At 38.8% G+C, this 17,549-nt stretch overlaps 1 protein-coding gene across 1 annotated transcript in view; it reads left to right on the top strand.

The window, feature by feature from the left end:
- The first annotated feature begins 366 nt into the window (after positions 1–366).
- Positions 367–17,549, top strand: part of LOC111574868 (myosin phosphatase Rho-interacting protein-like) — a 32,966-nt gene continuing 15,783 nt past the window's right edge. Inside the window, exons 1-8 of the mRNA XM_023279673.3 lie at positions 367–615; positions 5,979–6,056; positions 6,152–6,217; positions 6,605–6,756; positions 6,854–6,938; positions 9,420–9,591; positions 12,629–12,800; positions 15,052–15,166. Coding sequence (XP_023135441.2) covers positions 382–615; positions 5,979–6,056; positions 6,152–6,217; positions 6,605–6,756; positions 6,854–6,938; positions 9,420–9,591; positions 12,629–12,800; positions 15,052–15,166 — 1,074 coding nt within the window. The 5' untranslated portion in view covers positions 367–381. The remainder of the gene's footprint in view (positions 616–5,978; positions 6,057–6,151; positions 6,218–6,604; positions 6,757–6,853; positions 6,939–9,419; positions 9,592–12,628; positions 12,801–15,051; positions 15,167–17,549) is intronic.

Raw genomic sequence — 17,549 nt, 5'->3', positions numbered from 1 at the left:
TTTTTTTTTTTTAAATTGGAGAAAATCTTTATTTTTTGTCAGTTGTGACCAGATGTATTGTACTTTTTACATAGCATTACTATTTCATTACTAATTCAGCTTTTCGCTTATAAGAAACTAAACATGTACCTTTATTTTGTAGGTTGTGACCAGATGAGACCAGGAGTAGTGGACCCGTTTTGATTTCAATATTGCTATTTCTTTTATGACTACTTTTTGTAATTAATTTTATTAGCTTTTAATTTCTTAAAGAAGGACAGAAAAATCCAACCTGTCGTTACGGTCTTTTATTGTTTCAGGCTGCGTCCGTACGTGCAGCGGTGGTATGACGTGAGGGGGCGCCGTCATGACGTCGGCGGCGGACGGCTCAGTGAGTGACAGATGTTGGTTCATCAGGACGCAGCGCTCCATTCAGAACCGAGGAGCAGAGCAGGACGGCCTGCCGCGTTCGGGTCTGTCACCGCGGAGCAGAGCGGAGCTGGAGGAAACATGTCCGGGGAGAAGAGCTCCGGTCCCTGCGGCAGGTTCCAGGCGAACATCTTCAACAAGAGCAAATGTCAGAACTGCTTCAAGTCCCGGGAGCTGCATCTGCTCACCGACCGCGACATGGAGCAGGTAAAGTACCTTTAACCGGGCTGCCGGTGCACCGACTGACACTTTAGTTTAACAGGTCCACCGTTAATGCTGGGAAAATGAATGTCTGGCACCGCGTTTTACGTCTAGAAAACTTCTTTTCCAACTCAATTTTGACGCCGTTATCGCTTCTGTTGACATTAGCATCCTTTGGGATTACCTCACTGACTTTGCTGGTAAAAAGTTTTTCTTTGATCAATTGCTTGACTTCAAGCTTAAAAACAAACCAATGTAAGATGTTCAAATATTGAATTTAAGCTTCAATTGTGCCTGTCGCTGTATGTTCTCTAATCGATAAATGATTAATTTATTAAACATTGCTGCATAAAATTTATAATCTCGGTTAATTTAGGGACAGTACGCACGTTATCAGGCTAAGAGAGGGAATGTTAAGGGTTTTTTTTTCTGTAATGAAGAGTAATATGATTCTTTTTTTCAGAGTGGAGAGCACTGATTTTGTTTTTTAACATCCCAAATAATATTTGAATAACTGGAAGACACTACCCCTCCCTGTAATGATTTGTTTTTGTCTCAAGTTTTCTGAAATTTCATGTGTACATGTGAAAATAAGGAATTGTATATCTAAAAATGTCTATGTAGATTCACAGTCTCATTCATCCAGGTCATAGTAAACCTAGGAGCTTCAGTAAAAAAGCAACCTAACGTCTCTTTTATGTTCTTGAAGGCATTTCATCTCTCATTTAAGAGGCTTCTTATCTGAAAATTGCTTTTTTTGCATTCATATGCCAGTACATATGCCAAAACCTTTTTTTTTTTCATTTTGTTGACATATCAGAGGGACTTTTATCAGTCTGTAAGTCAGAAAAAAGTTCCTTTTTGCTATTTTTTTTTTTTTTAGAAATATCAAGTTCTGTAAGTCAGGATATGAATAATGTAAAAAGAATGCCCTCTCTAAAATATAGATTGGAATGAAAGTAAAAGTTTAGTCTTTTGTTCGACAAGATTTCTGGCTAAGTGTATTATAGAAGACAGCCTAAAGTTATCTCTGATAACTGAAATTGACAGAGGCAAAGTGTTGTAAAATAAACACCCAGATGTCTATTTTAAATGTTTTCTTTCTGCTAATCTGGAAAAAGACATGCATATCTTTCTTCTTGGGAAACAAGATATGTCAAAATTGACCGTGACGTTTTTGCCTGTAGTGTCTCATCTTAGAACAACAGAATCAAGTAGTTGGAAATGATGTTATGCAGTGGGTCATCATTTGGTTGCTTGCTATAAGTAGAGAACAGTAATCCTACTGGTGTTTATTTGTACTATCAACCTAAATATTTCCTCTACCAAAAATAATTTTATAATCACATATACCAACCAGAAGTGTAAAAAGAGTATAATGTGTCATCTAAATTGGCCTAAATTGACATTTTATTGTTCAGCCTTTTGCTAGTTTGGACATACATTTAGAAAGTTATACTCGCCTCTTACAATACGATATGCTCATATTCTACGTGGAAGACGTGTTTTTTTTCTGTTCTGAAATACAAGATTTAACCCTCCTCCTCACTGCAGTAGCTTTCATACAGTCCCTTAACTAGAGCCAACAAGTAATACATTTTTGGGGTTGATGCAATACTGATTTTTACTGATTAATTAGTATGTTAGACTTACATTGAAAAGGGAAAATTATGATTTTTCAGCAATGTGTTTCACAAACAAGTTAGCAACATAACTAGACTCTGCACTATGTGCTCAGCTGTGATTCGTACTCTGCTACATGTGCTGCTGACAGTGCTGTGAACACTGGAATTAGAGCTGCTCTGCTGGACAGACTATGTGATGACAGCTTTTATAAATTACTTCAGGCATATCGGCACGTATCGGACAATTTATATGCCAATCTGATATCTGTGATGGTGCCAATAATGATCACTAAAATCAACTGATCCATATATCGGTTGAGCTCTTCAGTTAACCCCAGTCAATGTGAGGTAGTAATATGTAGATCCAACCAGTGCAGCAATGTAAGAGTACTTTGATTTGATTAAGAAGGCCTTATTTCACGTTTTTTCCTGCGCGGAAAAATACTTGGGACCCCCAAAGAGGTTTTAGTCAGCGGCAAAGTAACATCACCTGTGTCAAAATGATAAGAATTGAGAATTTAAAAAATATCTAGGTATCTTTAACCAGTCTTGGTAATTTGGCTGTACTTTACTTGAGCTTAGTAGACATTTTTCTTTATTAAATGGTCAGGAATAACAGATCAATGCATTTATTGTCCTTACTGTAAGCAGACTGATCATAGTGTTGTGTATAGTCAGCCCCAAAAGGCCCTCTCTTAGCCAGGAAAACCTCTGATATTGATGTATTAGAGCAAATGAAATCTTAGTCCAAGAGGCTCCTGTAGCTGTAAAATACATGTAAAATTACAGTCAACAAAAGAAATGTAAATGAGCACAAACATATAGTGGTGAAAAAGTTTCGTACTCAAGTATAGTATCTCTAAACTGTAGTTAAACACAGCACTTGATAACTGAGCCCTGTGGTGCCGAGTGTGGGAATTCATAGTTTTTTCCATTACCAGTTTACCCAATAATGAATCATTTGTGTATGAAATGTCAAAAATAAAGACAAATGTCTCCTACAAATCCCAGAAGCCCAAAGCAGCATTTTCTTTCTAAAAATCCCTGTTCTTAGTGAAGTCATAGAAACTGAAAAACACAGCCAAAAAAGACATTTTATGAAACAGGGGAATCAGGAATATGTAGTTATTTACTGTATTTAAGCCAAACTGCAAATCTTGATGCACTCACTGGTTAATAGGCTCTTTTATTTATTTGGTGCTTATTGAAAAGAGTCCCTTCTACACTTGCACTACGTTGCCTCTTCTCAGCTTGTGAAAACATTGTTGCTGCAGGTCTGTCACGTTGTGGTGATGCAAGGATGACGGCTTCGTACATGCCTCACATTGTTAAAATATGTTATCACTCTCAGTCCCCCTGCCTGGATTCACTGTGCCCTGTAATTTCAGTGCCGTTGCTCAACCTACAAACACTACACATGGTATTACTGTGACACAGCTGACTGGGTTCCGAGAAAAGCTTTTTATTTCCTGGAAATGTGGCACTTATTTCCGTGGTTTTACATGTGTAGAATTGCATATTGCAGTCATTTTACTTTGATAGAAAGTCACAGGTAGTAGAAACAGAACTTCACACCTTTCTCTCCTGTTTAAAATCACAGAAAGCATCAAAGCATCTTGACTTGTTTTGGAATGACGTTAGTGATCACAAGTTTAATTTATTGCCTTTCCCTCTTTAAGGCAGCAGCAGATAATTACCTGACCATTGTTTGTAATTGAAAATCCATTTGCAAGAATTATGAAAGCAAATATGTCAGAAATTCTCTTTTCCTTATGTTATATGACAGTTGAGTTGTTGTTGGGTTTTAGGGTCTTTAGCGGACAAAACAAGCCATTTTTGAACATCTGTTTGGGCTTGTGAGGCAAAAATAGACCCAATAATCCTTATTTGCAGTCCTAATCTGCTTCCAGATCACCTCCAAGATATTTTGTTTGCTTAAATGTAGCATTTATTCAGAAAAAGAGATTTTCCTTTCATTTTAAGGTGTGAAAATAAAAATGTGGCTTGTTTGAAAAGTTTGCCACGAAGATACTTTCATGTAAAAGCAAATACATATTTTAAAAAGTACCTTTCTTAAAGGTAGGTGCTTAGATACAGAATGAAGTTGAATATCAGAGCCTTGTTGGCGCAAGAAAAGTGCCAAAAAACATTGAAAGATTGGTGCTGATTGGCTGGCAGGATCCCTTTCTTATCATTTCAAGCGATTATTTACCAACTGTACAGCTTTATTCATTTAACCAAGTAATTCACATTCCTTCTTCAGTAACCCAATGGTTAGAACTGATTTCTCTCGTCACTAGCATCCCTAGTCTTGATTTTTACCTGCCATTCCTCATTTACCCTCCAACAGGTGATCAGAAGGTACACAGTCACTGGCTTTAAGGTGGAAATCTTTTCTGGATCGTCAGTGTTTAAACACTGCGATACTGTTGACCACAACAAATAAAACACTGCAGCATTAAAAGCAAAGCTGCATAATCTAGTTTTTGTTCACATTTAAAAGCTAAATCCTTTCATCTGTGTCTAATCCAAGTCAAAAGGGTCAGTAAGACTGCAGCTAACATTTATTTTCATTGTTATTTTCATTATTGTTGAACTGCCTGAAGGTCTATTGAATGCCGTAAAATAGTAAAAAATGCCAGACTCAACCCCCTTAAGACGACTTTTGAGGCTGATACTGACATCGACATTTGAGGGATTAAAAAATCCTGTAATACAGATAGTATTTATTTATTTTTTTTAACAATTACATGACATAATCAAATATGTTGATTTATTTTTGTTGCTTTTGTTTCTTTTTAGACAATCCTGTACGAGATGCACACCAAGACAATTTACACATGACAAATTAACTTGTCAGATGAGATCTGGTGGGAGAACTATGTGAATGTCATTTATTATATTACTTCAAACTAGTTTGGCATTTCTGTAGTAGTAAGTTTGTACAAATAGACCTGAACAGTTTCAAATATGAAACACTGCAATTAGAAAATTACAAACGGTGCAATTTAGGATATGCAAGGTGTGGCTATTGAAGAATAAAACTTATGCTGGAATTTAGTTGAATTCAAACAGATTGAAACTTACAGGGTTGTTCATGCTGCCTACCATTGATCTTATACTACATAGTTTATCATGAACGCTGTGGTTTGATGACACAAGCCCTGTTTTATTATTTAATAACCACACCTCTTATGTATTGCAGCATCTCTGGCACATCGTTTAAGCTGTTGCATCAATAGTTGTACAAATTCCATCCATCTTCCTCATGTGACAGTAATGGTTTTGTGTGGTAATGATCCATCACGTGTTTTAAGTCTGTTACATAAGTATTATTGAACTGAAACTTGACTTTAAAAAATTAAATCTGTCAGAAAATTTGAGATTGGTTATTTTTCCTCAATATGATTTGCCCAAATCATTCAGCTCTACCTAGATGTGCACAGATACCAGTATTGCTGCTAGAAGCTATATTGATGACAGTTTATCCATCTGGCCTCCAGTTGTTTTGTCCAGACTACCAGTTCAGAACCCAAATAAATTCAATAAAGTATCACAAATGCATCATATCCTCACATTTGAAAAACAGGAATTAGTGATGAACCAGGGCATTCTTGAGTTTAATACTTTTAACAGATATGTGTACAAATACATGCAGATTCTCTGGGCTAACCCTGAACTGACTAATATGTTCACCTCTGTACCCTGTTTAGGTGAAAACTAACTGTCCACTTTTTCTTCCAGGCAAAGCCCATCTATGGTGGCTGGCTATGTTTGGCTCCTGAGGGGACAGATTTTGAAAACCCAATGCAGAGATCAAGGGTAGGACATGAATGGATCTGCCACTTCTGCAATGTGAGTCTTCTTCAAATAAAATACCACTGTAGTGACTTATTTTTTTCCTCTTCCATTGTCAGAAATGGCAGCGGCGCTTTTTTATCCTGTATGAAGACGGCAGCCTGAGCTTCGCCCTCGATGAACTGGTAAGAAACGGCTCAGATGGCAAAATTATAACTTGAATTGTAACACAAACAGATGCAGCATACAGTAAGCTTTGCTCTGAATATGCATCTACTGTATGTTGGGATCAGGCATCTTTAGGCCAGATGCCATGTGCAGAACCACAGCAGATGATTTGGGCTTAGCCTGGCCTTTAATGCACACATCCCCCCTCTCTCTCTGTGATCCCCTCAAATCTCATTCCCTCATCCCTTTCATTCCACACTTAACACCGCAAACTGCTTTCTGTTTAACCGCCATTCATCTGACTCTGGCAATCAATCCTAGCAACGAAGTTTCAGTAAACACGATGTCTTAACTAGTTCTTCAACCTCTAGCGGAGTAATTTAGACGCTCTGTTTCTCCTTCAGCCGAGCACTTTGCCTCAGGGGACGCTGAACATGAATCTGTGTACAGACATCGCTGATGCCGAGCCCAGGACGGGCCAGAAAAACGCTCTGTGCATCGTCACCCCAGAGCAGGAAATATTTATCCGTGGTGAAAATAAAGAGATCATTAACGGGTCAGTATAGAACTGTAGAAAAATTACAAAAGCATTAAGAAATGAGGATTCCACCCTCTCATCTGTGTAATGTTTTATCTGTGTGTGTCTTCGCCAGGTGGAGCGAGCAGCTTACAGGCTTTCTGCGAACTAACAAGCAGAATCAGAAGAAGAAACGCAAAGTTGACCCTGTGGCCAATCAGGTAGAAAAGCAACAGCCTGCTGAGTTGGCGTATGTGGTTATGTTAGTTTTTGAAGTATGTGAGGAGCTTATCCTGATTTAAGCTCTTATATCAGTTCTAAGAAACCCAAGATGCTAACTGCACCACTGTGAAAGAAAGTTGCATCTTTGTGCTGTATGCAGGTTTCCGACTACTCTTGACTACCTCATGTTGTAGCAGACAACATCACAATGGCAGCAGAGAACACATCTGCAGAGATGAAGAAACACTATGTAGTTGTTGAAAGGGTAGTGTTGGCCAGGATGCTTGGAGCGTGTAGTGAGCTAAGCTATCATTTACTCTACATTAAATGACGCGTCACTGATGTGAGTTTTATTTCAGACGGCGTTCAAAGCTCCGCTGTGCTCGTTGCTTCAAAAATCATCATGAAATGTTGCTTGTGGGGATGCTACAACACTACTTGATCAATAAAAGAGCTTTGCAACCAAAAAGCTATTTGATTCAGAGAACAGCAGCGTTACCACCACATGTTAAAGTCAGAAGTAGACAGGTTACTGGGTAATATTAAGAAAAATTCTGATTTGAGTCTGGTGTGTTTCCCATTAATCTGTCTATTGTGTCTCAATGGGTCATGCTATCTTTACACTCTGGACCTGCATTGTAGAGTTGCACAAAACAGTGAATATCCAGTTAAAATATGTGAGCTTCCTGCAGCTTTCCAGAAAAAAAAAAAACATCTTAACATGAGACATTTTACATGTTTGTTTTCAGACTGACTGAAAGTAATCACATAAATCTGCAACAAGCATTTTACTAAGTGCGTTAGGCCATTTTGCTGTCACACTGGCATGCACAATGTTTAGGTCAGCCTGGCAAATATCCCCAGATGGAGATCCATCTTGGATCTCAGGTTAGATGCCTGCAGTAAATGCTGTTTGTGTCAACACAGTTTTGTATTTGTTTCCACAAATCTTGACATGAATCGTTTTAAACATTGGTTTTTGAGTCTGACTGAAAGTGTTATTTTTTTTTATGCATGCCGGTTTGTTTACATGTGTGATTTCGTCTTTCTGGAAACTCAGCTGCCAAATGCAATAGTGGATTTCCTGTTACAAGGATGGTCGCAAGTCTTTTCAGTTTGATGATTGGCCATATTTACACTTGTTTGTCTGAATCTATACAACAGAGGTGGAGTATGCAAAGTTAGCAAGACCCATAGAAACACAAAAGAGAAATATTTGGAAACATGCCAGGTTGAAATAAACCATGATTCTCCTTTAACACTAACGAATACAGAACTGTCAGATTATCTATGTAAAATGGCTCCTGTGCAAGCAGCATGCAGAAACTGGGATACTAGCATTTATCACATGTATATCAAATAATAACTTTCTCAGCCTGTTCATGCTCTCCAGACGATGAACCCATTTTGTTTTGGACTTCCGACAAGCACAAGATGTGTCACAGCTCCAGGGATGAGCCGTTTTGTTTTATTCCTTCTTTCCACTTTCAGGACTAACTCCAAGGCTGCACTGTTTGTGATGCTGTCAAATAATCAGATCAGTGTCATAACTGATTAGCCAGTCGAATACAAGTTATCAAGCAACAATGCCAAATGCTGTCTGATTCCAGCCTTTTAAGTCTAAGGGTTTTTTGTTTGTCTGATGGAATAGTGCTGAATTTGATTGTCGTTTTCATTACAGTTTAATTACAGGCATTATTAGTTAATCATTTAGTCTGTAAAAATGAGGAAAAAATCATCATCATATTTTTCATATACCCAAAGTAATTCCAATCAATTGTCTAAGTAATAAATTTTTAAAAAAGCTGTTTACTATTGAAAAAATCAGCAAGTCATTACAGTCAAAAAGCTGGGAAAAAAAACATATTTTTATAGCATTTTGCTTGAAAAATATCCTAAATGATTAATTAACGAAAAAGTTGCAGCTTGACTAGTTGTTTCAGCTACCAGTTGTCTAGCCTTTGATTTTGGACTCTTGGCTGAATAACACAAGTTGCTTTTTCAGAGATTTCTGGCATTCTTTAAACTTCAATATAATAATAATAATAATAATAATAATAATAATAATAATAATAATAATAATAATAATAATAATAATAATAATAATGCATTTTATTTGTATAGCGCTTTTTAGAACACTCAAAGACACTTTAATTTATATTCATTGAGACAAAAAATTACTGTAGTCAGTAATGAAAAAATTGATAGCATGTTATCACCTATAAACAGTATCTAAGCACATAATAACATGTATAACGCAGCATAATATGATCAAAGTGTTAATTAATGAGCAGAATTTGTCGTCATATGCTCAGTGCTTCATAAGAGGAGATAGAGCTATTGATAAATACACCAGTAAACCCTTATATCTAGAAATGTGTGAATGTTAGATATGTTTCTGTATTAGAAATTTGAACTATAGACACATTAAAGTAAAAATGCGTTTTAGATTGAGGTTTTGCTTCTCTAACAAACATCAGGAGCCCAGTCCAGCAAAGATGGCAGCAACTGATCCAACTTTTCCATCCTCGGAGGGAAACTCTGCAGAGTCCAGCCGGTGGCAGGAAGAACAGCGGGGCGGCGGACCAGATGTGACCCCCGTCTGGACTGTCAGCGACACAGATGCCCCCGGCCCTGAGCGGCCCCCTGCAGGTGCAGCAGAGGCAAAACAACACTCACACATACATACCCCAGCTTTCATGTCCACCAGCCAATCGCAGTCATTTCCTGTCCTCTCGCACTGTCCTAACGTCCTGCAGATGTTCACACACTTACAGCTTTTTATTTGTGCATTTAATTTAACCCTTGTCTAACCAGGCATGTTGGCCAAGTACTGACTCGTAGTCGTGGGAACCGGCTGGGGGAGGCTCTGTTTTAACAGGAAGTCGAGTTACATAAACAGACTGAGAGATGTGCAGGAAATCGTGTCTCTGACCTTCAGGCATCATAAAAGCCAAACTGCAGACATGATCCATAAAACAGGTCTTAAACAAGTCCTAATAGGCTCGATGATTAGTACAGGACAGGTATTCCTCCTTACTGGAGCTTTGTGCTGCGACAAAATGCACATCAGTGCCCATCTGGTATCCGACTTATTGCAGGGTCTGGAAAGGTCCTGTAATAAAGGTGTGGATTAGCTCCAGCTGACTGTGACTATAGGCTGCTTCATTAGAGAAATGGAGGTTAAACACAAAGCTCTCCTCTGTCTAATGAATGATGCTCTCTCAGGATTCTCCTGCTTAACAGGTTCTCTTATTGAAAATGCATCAAATTCTATTTCTTGTTTTCTACACAGGTATATTTTGTAAACTTATTTTATGTTTGCCTTATACACATTTCCTGCAGAATTGCTCTCTAAATTGTTACCCTTGTAGAAACACACATCTAACAAACACATATTGTAACCAAATATAATCACAAACAGACCTGAAATGATTTGCAGACTAATTGATTAGTCCTTTCACAAAAAATACAGCAGCTGTTTTGTTATGGGATTAATCACTACAGACATTTTTCAAGCAAAATTTGAGAAAAAAACACCAAATGTTTGCAGATTTTGGCATTTCGTAAGTAAAGATTTACTGCTTTTCTTTGGTGTGTGTGTGTGTGTGTGTGTGTGTGTGTGTGTGTGTGTGTGTGTGTGTGTGTGTGTGTGTGTGTGTGTGTGTGTGTGTGTGTGTGTGTGGTGTGTGTGTGTGTGTGTGTAAGTGTGTGTGTAAGTAAGTGTGTAAACGGAATACTTGCGGAAGTTTTGACTTTAGTCAAACAAAATACGGCATTTGAAGATGTCCCTTTCAGCTGTTTTATGAGCCAAAATATGAATCTCTTAAGTAAAAGAAAATTAGCAGATGGCAATATCATGAAAATACTTAGATTGCAGACTTGAAGAACATAGATCTACTTATTTGTACATGCTTTACTTGTGTATCTGTCTATCTAAAATACACTGAAAGCAACACTGAACAATGTGTTTTATTTGCAGATTAAATGACTATGAATAAAAGATGTTGCTCATGATAAAAATAGACAGAATTTTCACTAAACTGCATTTTTATTATTTGCGGAGTTCCTGTTTTAGCATGTTTCAGCTTCTTGTCAATGATTTAGGCACCAGGTTCTAACAAGGAAGGTGCAGCAGTAGAATTAAAAAAAGGCAATAATGATGGTTCTTCTGCATCGATCTGTTTTTAACAATCTGTTATGAGTCTCATAGGAGTGCTCTTAAAAGAAAATGGCAGTTTGTTTTTCCACCTGCTGTATTACCCATTAATGTGGCTATTGTGTCTCTGTGGGTCAGAATGATGGACTTAGAATCTCACGGTCCAACAATCACATGTACCTGCTGGGTTTCCAGAAAGTCAGTCTCACACATTAAACAATTCGACGTGCACAGATGAATAAGTCAGGGATTCAGTCTGCTGGCTAGTTGTCCCTAAAACAGTTAATAAAATTAGTTTTCTTTCAGTAAAACTCAAAACACAAAATGATTCATCTGTTTTTTGTAAACCTGCTGGGAGCTATTCCAATAATTTTCCCGGATATGAGCTGTTTTGTGCCTCATTTCCCCAATTCTCTAAGCTGGAGGTGGAGACTGCAACGTCAGCATGACCCACAGAGACACAACAGACGAGTCCTAAGTAAACCGGTATTATCCTTGAAGACTTTCTTAATATCAACATCAGAGCTGCATTAAAATCTCTTCACATACATCCTGAAAATTCATTCTTAAACACATTAGCTTGCTTGTATGTCGTACATTCTGACATATCAAAGAAAGGTTTGAAGTTGTGTTTAGATCAGATTCATGTGCTTATTTCCCTTGCATTTATTGTTTAAAGTCATCTTTTCTTCCTCAGTCTTTCTATTATGTACATTCTCAATGATGTCAGTGTTAGAAGTCTCTGTTTTGGTTTGGGAGTGTGTTCTAAACAAGATGATTAATTAGCTGCCACACAGCTTCACATAGAGTGTGTTGTAATCTGTTGATGCTACCATAGCAACTTAACCCTGCATGTGGGTTTATTCTCTTTACAGTGGAGGCAGAAACACCTTTTCTGCCTGCAAGTTCCACTTTCTTACTTTGAAATCACAGGAAATAAGCTCAGAATGATGAATGACAGCACAGTTTCTTGCTAAATTCACTTCATAAATATGAGAAAACGGACATCATTATGGAAAATGTTCAAGACAACGCTAAGTAGAATTTAAGATGACATTAGTTAACCTTAAAGGGAAAATTTCAGCTTATTTCAATCCTGACAAACAGCCACACATCTCCTCAACAGACACGTAGATGTTGTTGTTATAGATCAAGACAAATCTAGATCTATGACAAAAGACGTGACAGCCGAGAGATATTGCACGTGTCTGGGAAAAATGCCCACGCAAAATGAGCAAGAAATGCAATAAAATGCTAAACACAAGATCTAAAAATAGACCTATCTTTGTTTTTGTGCTATTTAAAAATCTAATGGAAGTGGGGGTGAATGACGTGAATGGTTTTGTCTGGAATGCACAGGCTTGTGTGATTAAAAAATAATGATCTCATCTGGTTTGTTGGCTGCTGGATGTTTAAAGAGACTCTTTGGGGTTCTGTGGCAAATATACGACTAACACAGTCCTGTAACCCAGCCCCGGTTTAGTTTTCCTGCTCTCGCCTGAAACCTTTTGTATTGTCTTCTATCTCCAGGCAACACGTCCCCCTACCTGTGCCCGGTCTCCAGGGACTCTCCAACCTTGGATGCCAGTGGCAGTTTGGGCAGCCCAGTCGGCTCCTTGGACTTGGCGGTTGTTGGAAGCGCCGACGCTGGCAGCGACATCCAAACATCAGAAAACAACAAGAAGCAGAGACCAGACAGAAGGTTAGAAATGAATCAAGGAGGGGAGGGGAGACAATGTGTAAATAACTCCTCTGTCCACTGTGTATGGGAGAAATCTGTTTTTTATTTTCTTATGTATGTTGCGTGTTGTCTGTGGGTAACGCTTACAGCCATGTAAAGAACATTGGCAAAGGAAAATGGGTAAATGTGCAAGCAATTAGCACAAAGGACATCCAATGCCTCCGTGCTTCCCCCCAGTATAAAGCTGAACAGCCATCACACACCGCTAAACACCAGATCAAAGGCTCACGCTCTACCCCTCCATTAGAGATCTGACTGCTGCATTTTTAAATTTAGCTTAAAGAAAACCCTCCCAGTTTGTGCCCCAGCAGCATGTAAACCGGTCACGTGAGGAGAATACATGTCGGCTCTTCACTCTTGTTGCCTTATTGGGAAACAAAAACACAAAATGCTTATCCACCCCCCCAAATAAGGCCAGAAATTCCAAAAGGCTGTTGTAATTAGATATCTGCAGCATTGTTTCTCAGGACCTCTACGCTGACGGTCTGCCTGCCCGTCAGGGAAAGTAGACTTGAGTTAAAGCTCAGTTTCAGAGGACAGAGCTGTCTGCACCCACCAGAGGCAGGGAGGGCAGCAAAACATCACATTCACAAAGAATTTACAGACGCTATTGTTACTAAACCTGCGTAATGTGTATACATAATGTACTGCAGAATCTGTTTGATATTTTCATCATTTACATTTTTCCAAAAGTAATGCTGCTACATTGACATAAATCCTACCTGTTCTAATTACATTGAATCTGATAGATCACAAGTAATCCTTCTCTTATGCTAACATGAATAAATGAACATGAATGTCGATGCTGCGCTCAGTTAAGCTAACCATCAGATTTGCCTGCTCGGTCAGTCTCTGCTGACCCCGTAAGGTTTGGGTTTTGTTTTAGTTTGTTTTCTTTTGAAGAACAATTAAGTATATATATTTGATATGATCAGATTTAGTCAGTGAATTAATATAGTAATTGTTTTCAATTCAGGCTTATTAAGTGAAAAATATGACTACAACTATAGCTTTTGTAACTTAACAAGATACTGCAGTCAAATAAACTCACTTACATTAATGAGCTCATAAACTTGATTTTGTACAATAAGGTAACACACGATGTCTTTGTTTTCATGCCTCTGACATTATATCAGGTTGCTGTAAGGTATTCGGCCTCACTAAAACCTGCTTTTTCTACACAAAACAGCAGCTCTTATTCAGTCTCTCAACAGTAGCAGCAACCGTGGTGAGTCTCAGAGAAAGGTCTGGGTTGCACTGAGAGTCCTCTGGTTTCCTTTCGGCTTCACAGGTGCTGTTTGGAGTCTATTATCAAGCTGTCATGCTCAGTGATGCTGGTGGAAATGATGTCATAGCCCACCTGTGTGGTAACGGGAAGCCATGCATGCATACAATGTGGATTTTTTAATTTTCCCAAGAATTATTCCACTGCAGGAAGTCACTGGCTGTTTTAGGGTGACTGAAACCCTTGTGCATGTTCTGCTCCAAGAAGCTTGTTCAATTGTGTTCTTAGTGATTAAAAAAGCTATTTTGTGGTAGGTACTTCTGTGCAGCCCTAAAAAAAAACTGCTGTGTGGGTCTCAGAAAGTGCCATTTTTTCTTCCCTGTTGATGTCCTCATCAAATACCAGTCTTGATAATTTTTTCTATTTTCTACAGAACTGGAGTTACATTAAGTAGCTACTATTTGTTGTTGTTTTGAGGCACTTGGAGTTAATGCTGTGGTGAGCGCTGTCAGATTCTGTGCCACAATAGAAACAAAGGCTTAAAGGCAGATTACAGTTCTGCTCCTGTAAACATTCTCTCCGCTCCTGCACCTGCCCCAAATTCCTGCAGTGGAAAAGCACTTAATGTTTACTTTCTCTAGCCTGTTGTGATTTGCTTTTCCATCACAGAGCTAAAATCTGGACTTTATCATTTGTTGCAAAATTTCCTGTGCTGCGCCATCCTGATTGTGTTGGTAAATGATAGGCAAAACGAGCTGTTTGCAGTTTTTAAAAATGTCTGGTGTGACTGATGCCACTGTACCGAGCTAATCAGTAGCTCTCTGTACTTGATGGTTCCTAAACCTCCAGAATGTGCGACCCCAGAGCAGGTGCGTTTCTGTCTTAATTTAGACCATGGTTCCTCCAGTGGAAATACAGGTTGGGAAACTGTGTTCTGGGAAACCTTCTGCAGTGGACACACATTAATCAGTTGTTCATGTTTTGCAGCCGTAACCGGTCAGCAGAGAGGCTGCTGGGATCAGAAGGCACCGAGAAAGAACATGAAGGTGGGACAGCCGCCTCCAGGAAGGGCAGGAGTGAAGCTCGTATCAGCAAGCGAGAGGTAACTACATCATGAATGTGCTAAATGTTATCCAGACACACAGTCAGTCCATCCATTTTCTGTTACTTCAGCTGCCAGTATGCTTTTACACGTTGTCAGAAGGTCAGATACCTTCAGAGTCTTTTCTTTTTTTTGTGAATAAATGAGTGCAACACTATGAAAGTCTTCTTGGGGAAACTGTCTAAAAATGTATGCCATTGTCCCCATAATTCAATAATCAATGATAGCCAGCTTTTCACTCCACCTTTTAGTGTAGCAGTCCAGGACAACTATAGACATGAGTTCTGTTTGAGCCTAACCTAATCCTTGCTCCAGTGGATCCTGGAGCTTCCTAAAGCTCTCCCACTGTGGAAAATATCGTGAAAGTCCTGTAAACAAAAAAGACATAAAAAATAGTTTTCATTGTACAGTGACGTTATCAGTCCAACATGTACGAGGTCCTCTGCCAGTCTGATGCGCCCTTCATAGTTAGTCATTAAAGAGGTGTGTTGTTTAATTTCTACAAGTTGCTGCATGTTCCTGCCTTGATGAAACTCAACTTGATATATTTCAGCTACTATATGTTGTATAACATGTTGTGAAATAATCTTATTTGCTTTCTTAACAAGCATTAGAAGAGAGGATTGGTACTACTCTCACGTCTGTACACTTAATATGAAGTTAAGCCAGCAGCAGCTTAACTTAGCTTAGCATAAAGACTGGAAACAGGTGGATACAGCTAGCCGTGCTCTGTAGAAATGTGACAGAATGCCAGTGTTGTTGTCACAGTGGTGTTATCATCAGCAGGAATTAATTTTACCTGGCCAAGAAATAGTCAGACATAACTTAACATGTTGATCAGTGAGCTTCAGAGGTGTTGATAGGTTGGTGTTGTTGCTTTTGGACAGAATGAGACTAGCTGTTTATGTCTCTTGCAAGGATTTGTGTTATGCTAAGCTAACAAACAACTGTCAAACTGCTCCTTTAATGATATGAATTGTATATTAAATATCAGCCTTTAGCCAGCCTTTATCATCCACTTCAGATAAAATGTATTTAGACAAACAGACAAAATTTAGGAATTAGAAAACACTGCGCTGGCTGTCTATAGAATAATGAACCTTCAGCCTACAGCACATCTACAATTTTTGCCATGTAAGAACTCAGCTTGGTCAACTTTAGTTATTATTGTCCAAATTGACCACAGGCAAGTGAAGTGAAGCGCTGTCTTGTAGAATTATGTATATTTATATTCAGAATTATCATTTTTCGAAATCATTTTGTTAATTAACAAATGAGGTCAATGGAAACAAATAAGAAATAAAACAGTGAGGTTACATGACATTCATGGTATATTGCTACATGTTAGCAGATTTGCAGCACAGAGATGTAAAGGGGAACTTAATATTATGCTGCCCCCAGTTCTGGCTGGTTTTGTAGATATAATCGACCTGACATTATTTAAAAAAAAAAAAAAAGAAAGAAAAGAAAATTTTTAACCAGTAAAAATAATCAGAGCAAGCATAACAAAAATGGAAATATTCATTGTGAACTTCCTTTAGGAGGCCGTGGCTTATAATATAAAAACAATTATTTCAAGTCCTTTAATGTCAGCATCCAACAATTAAAAACCCACTTCCTGACTGAGGTTGTTTGCTGCCATTTGACAGTAATAACCTTGACTAGGTAGTGCTGGTTAATCCTCACACGGGTGTGCCATGATTAAGACCAGTCACTGTATCCAGCTGTACTCTGGCTGTACTGGGCCGGGCTGTGGGCTGGACTGGTTTGAACATGACTCACAAATCCAGGTGTTGTGCATGAGAGACGTCACTTGAAGGCTGCAGTTCTGACCTGATCAAACAGTGCAGAGTTAGATGGAGTAAATCACTGAATTCCACACTGAGGCTGTTTGCATCAGTCGGTCAGTGCGTGTAAACAAGAGATGTTTCCTGACTCATTCAAGTCTTTTGCATCTTCAGAGCCTTCATTTATTTGGTGCTGTTGAAAAGCAGGTGATGACAGTTTGGCATGAAACGCGTGGACGAGTCAGTGCAGCCGTGTTGTGGCTTGTGTTTCCTCCAGTGTCAGTGGGTGCATGTGTCGGCAGGTGGGACAGAGGCAGTGAATCATTCAGCGCTGCGTTTTGTTTGTGAACAGAACTGGTTTTGATGCCCTGAAGGCGTTCACTCCACCTGCTGTAATCTGCGAGCCAACATTCCTCTTACATGCTTTTTTCCAGGGATTCCTCACAATTTAAACAAGATACAGTGTTATTATCAGGAGCTCTCAAGGACTCTTCACGAGACTTTCAAAGCTCTACTGACAAGTTGCAGAATCACACGATGGTCCATACGTACTGAGAAACTCAGAGGAAGCTCAGAAAGCAGTGCCTCCCATTGCA

This window comes from Amphiprion ocellaris, chromosome 19, assembly GCF_022539595.1.
Source record: "Amphiprion ocellaris isolate individual 3 ecotype Okinawa chromosome 19, ASM2253959v1, whole genome shotgun sequence".
Lineage (NCBI taxonomy): Eukaryota > Metazoa > Chordata > Actinopteri > Pomacentridae > Amphiprion > Amphiprion ocellaris.
The sequence above is the reverse complement of the archived record's forward strand: the minus strand, read 5'-3'. Positions and strand labels throughout refer to the sequence as shown.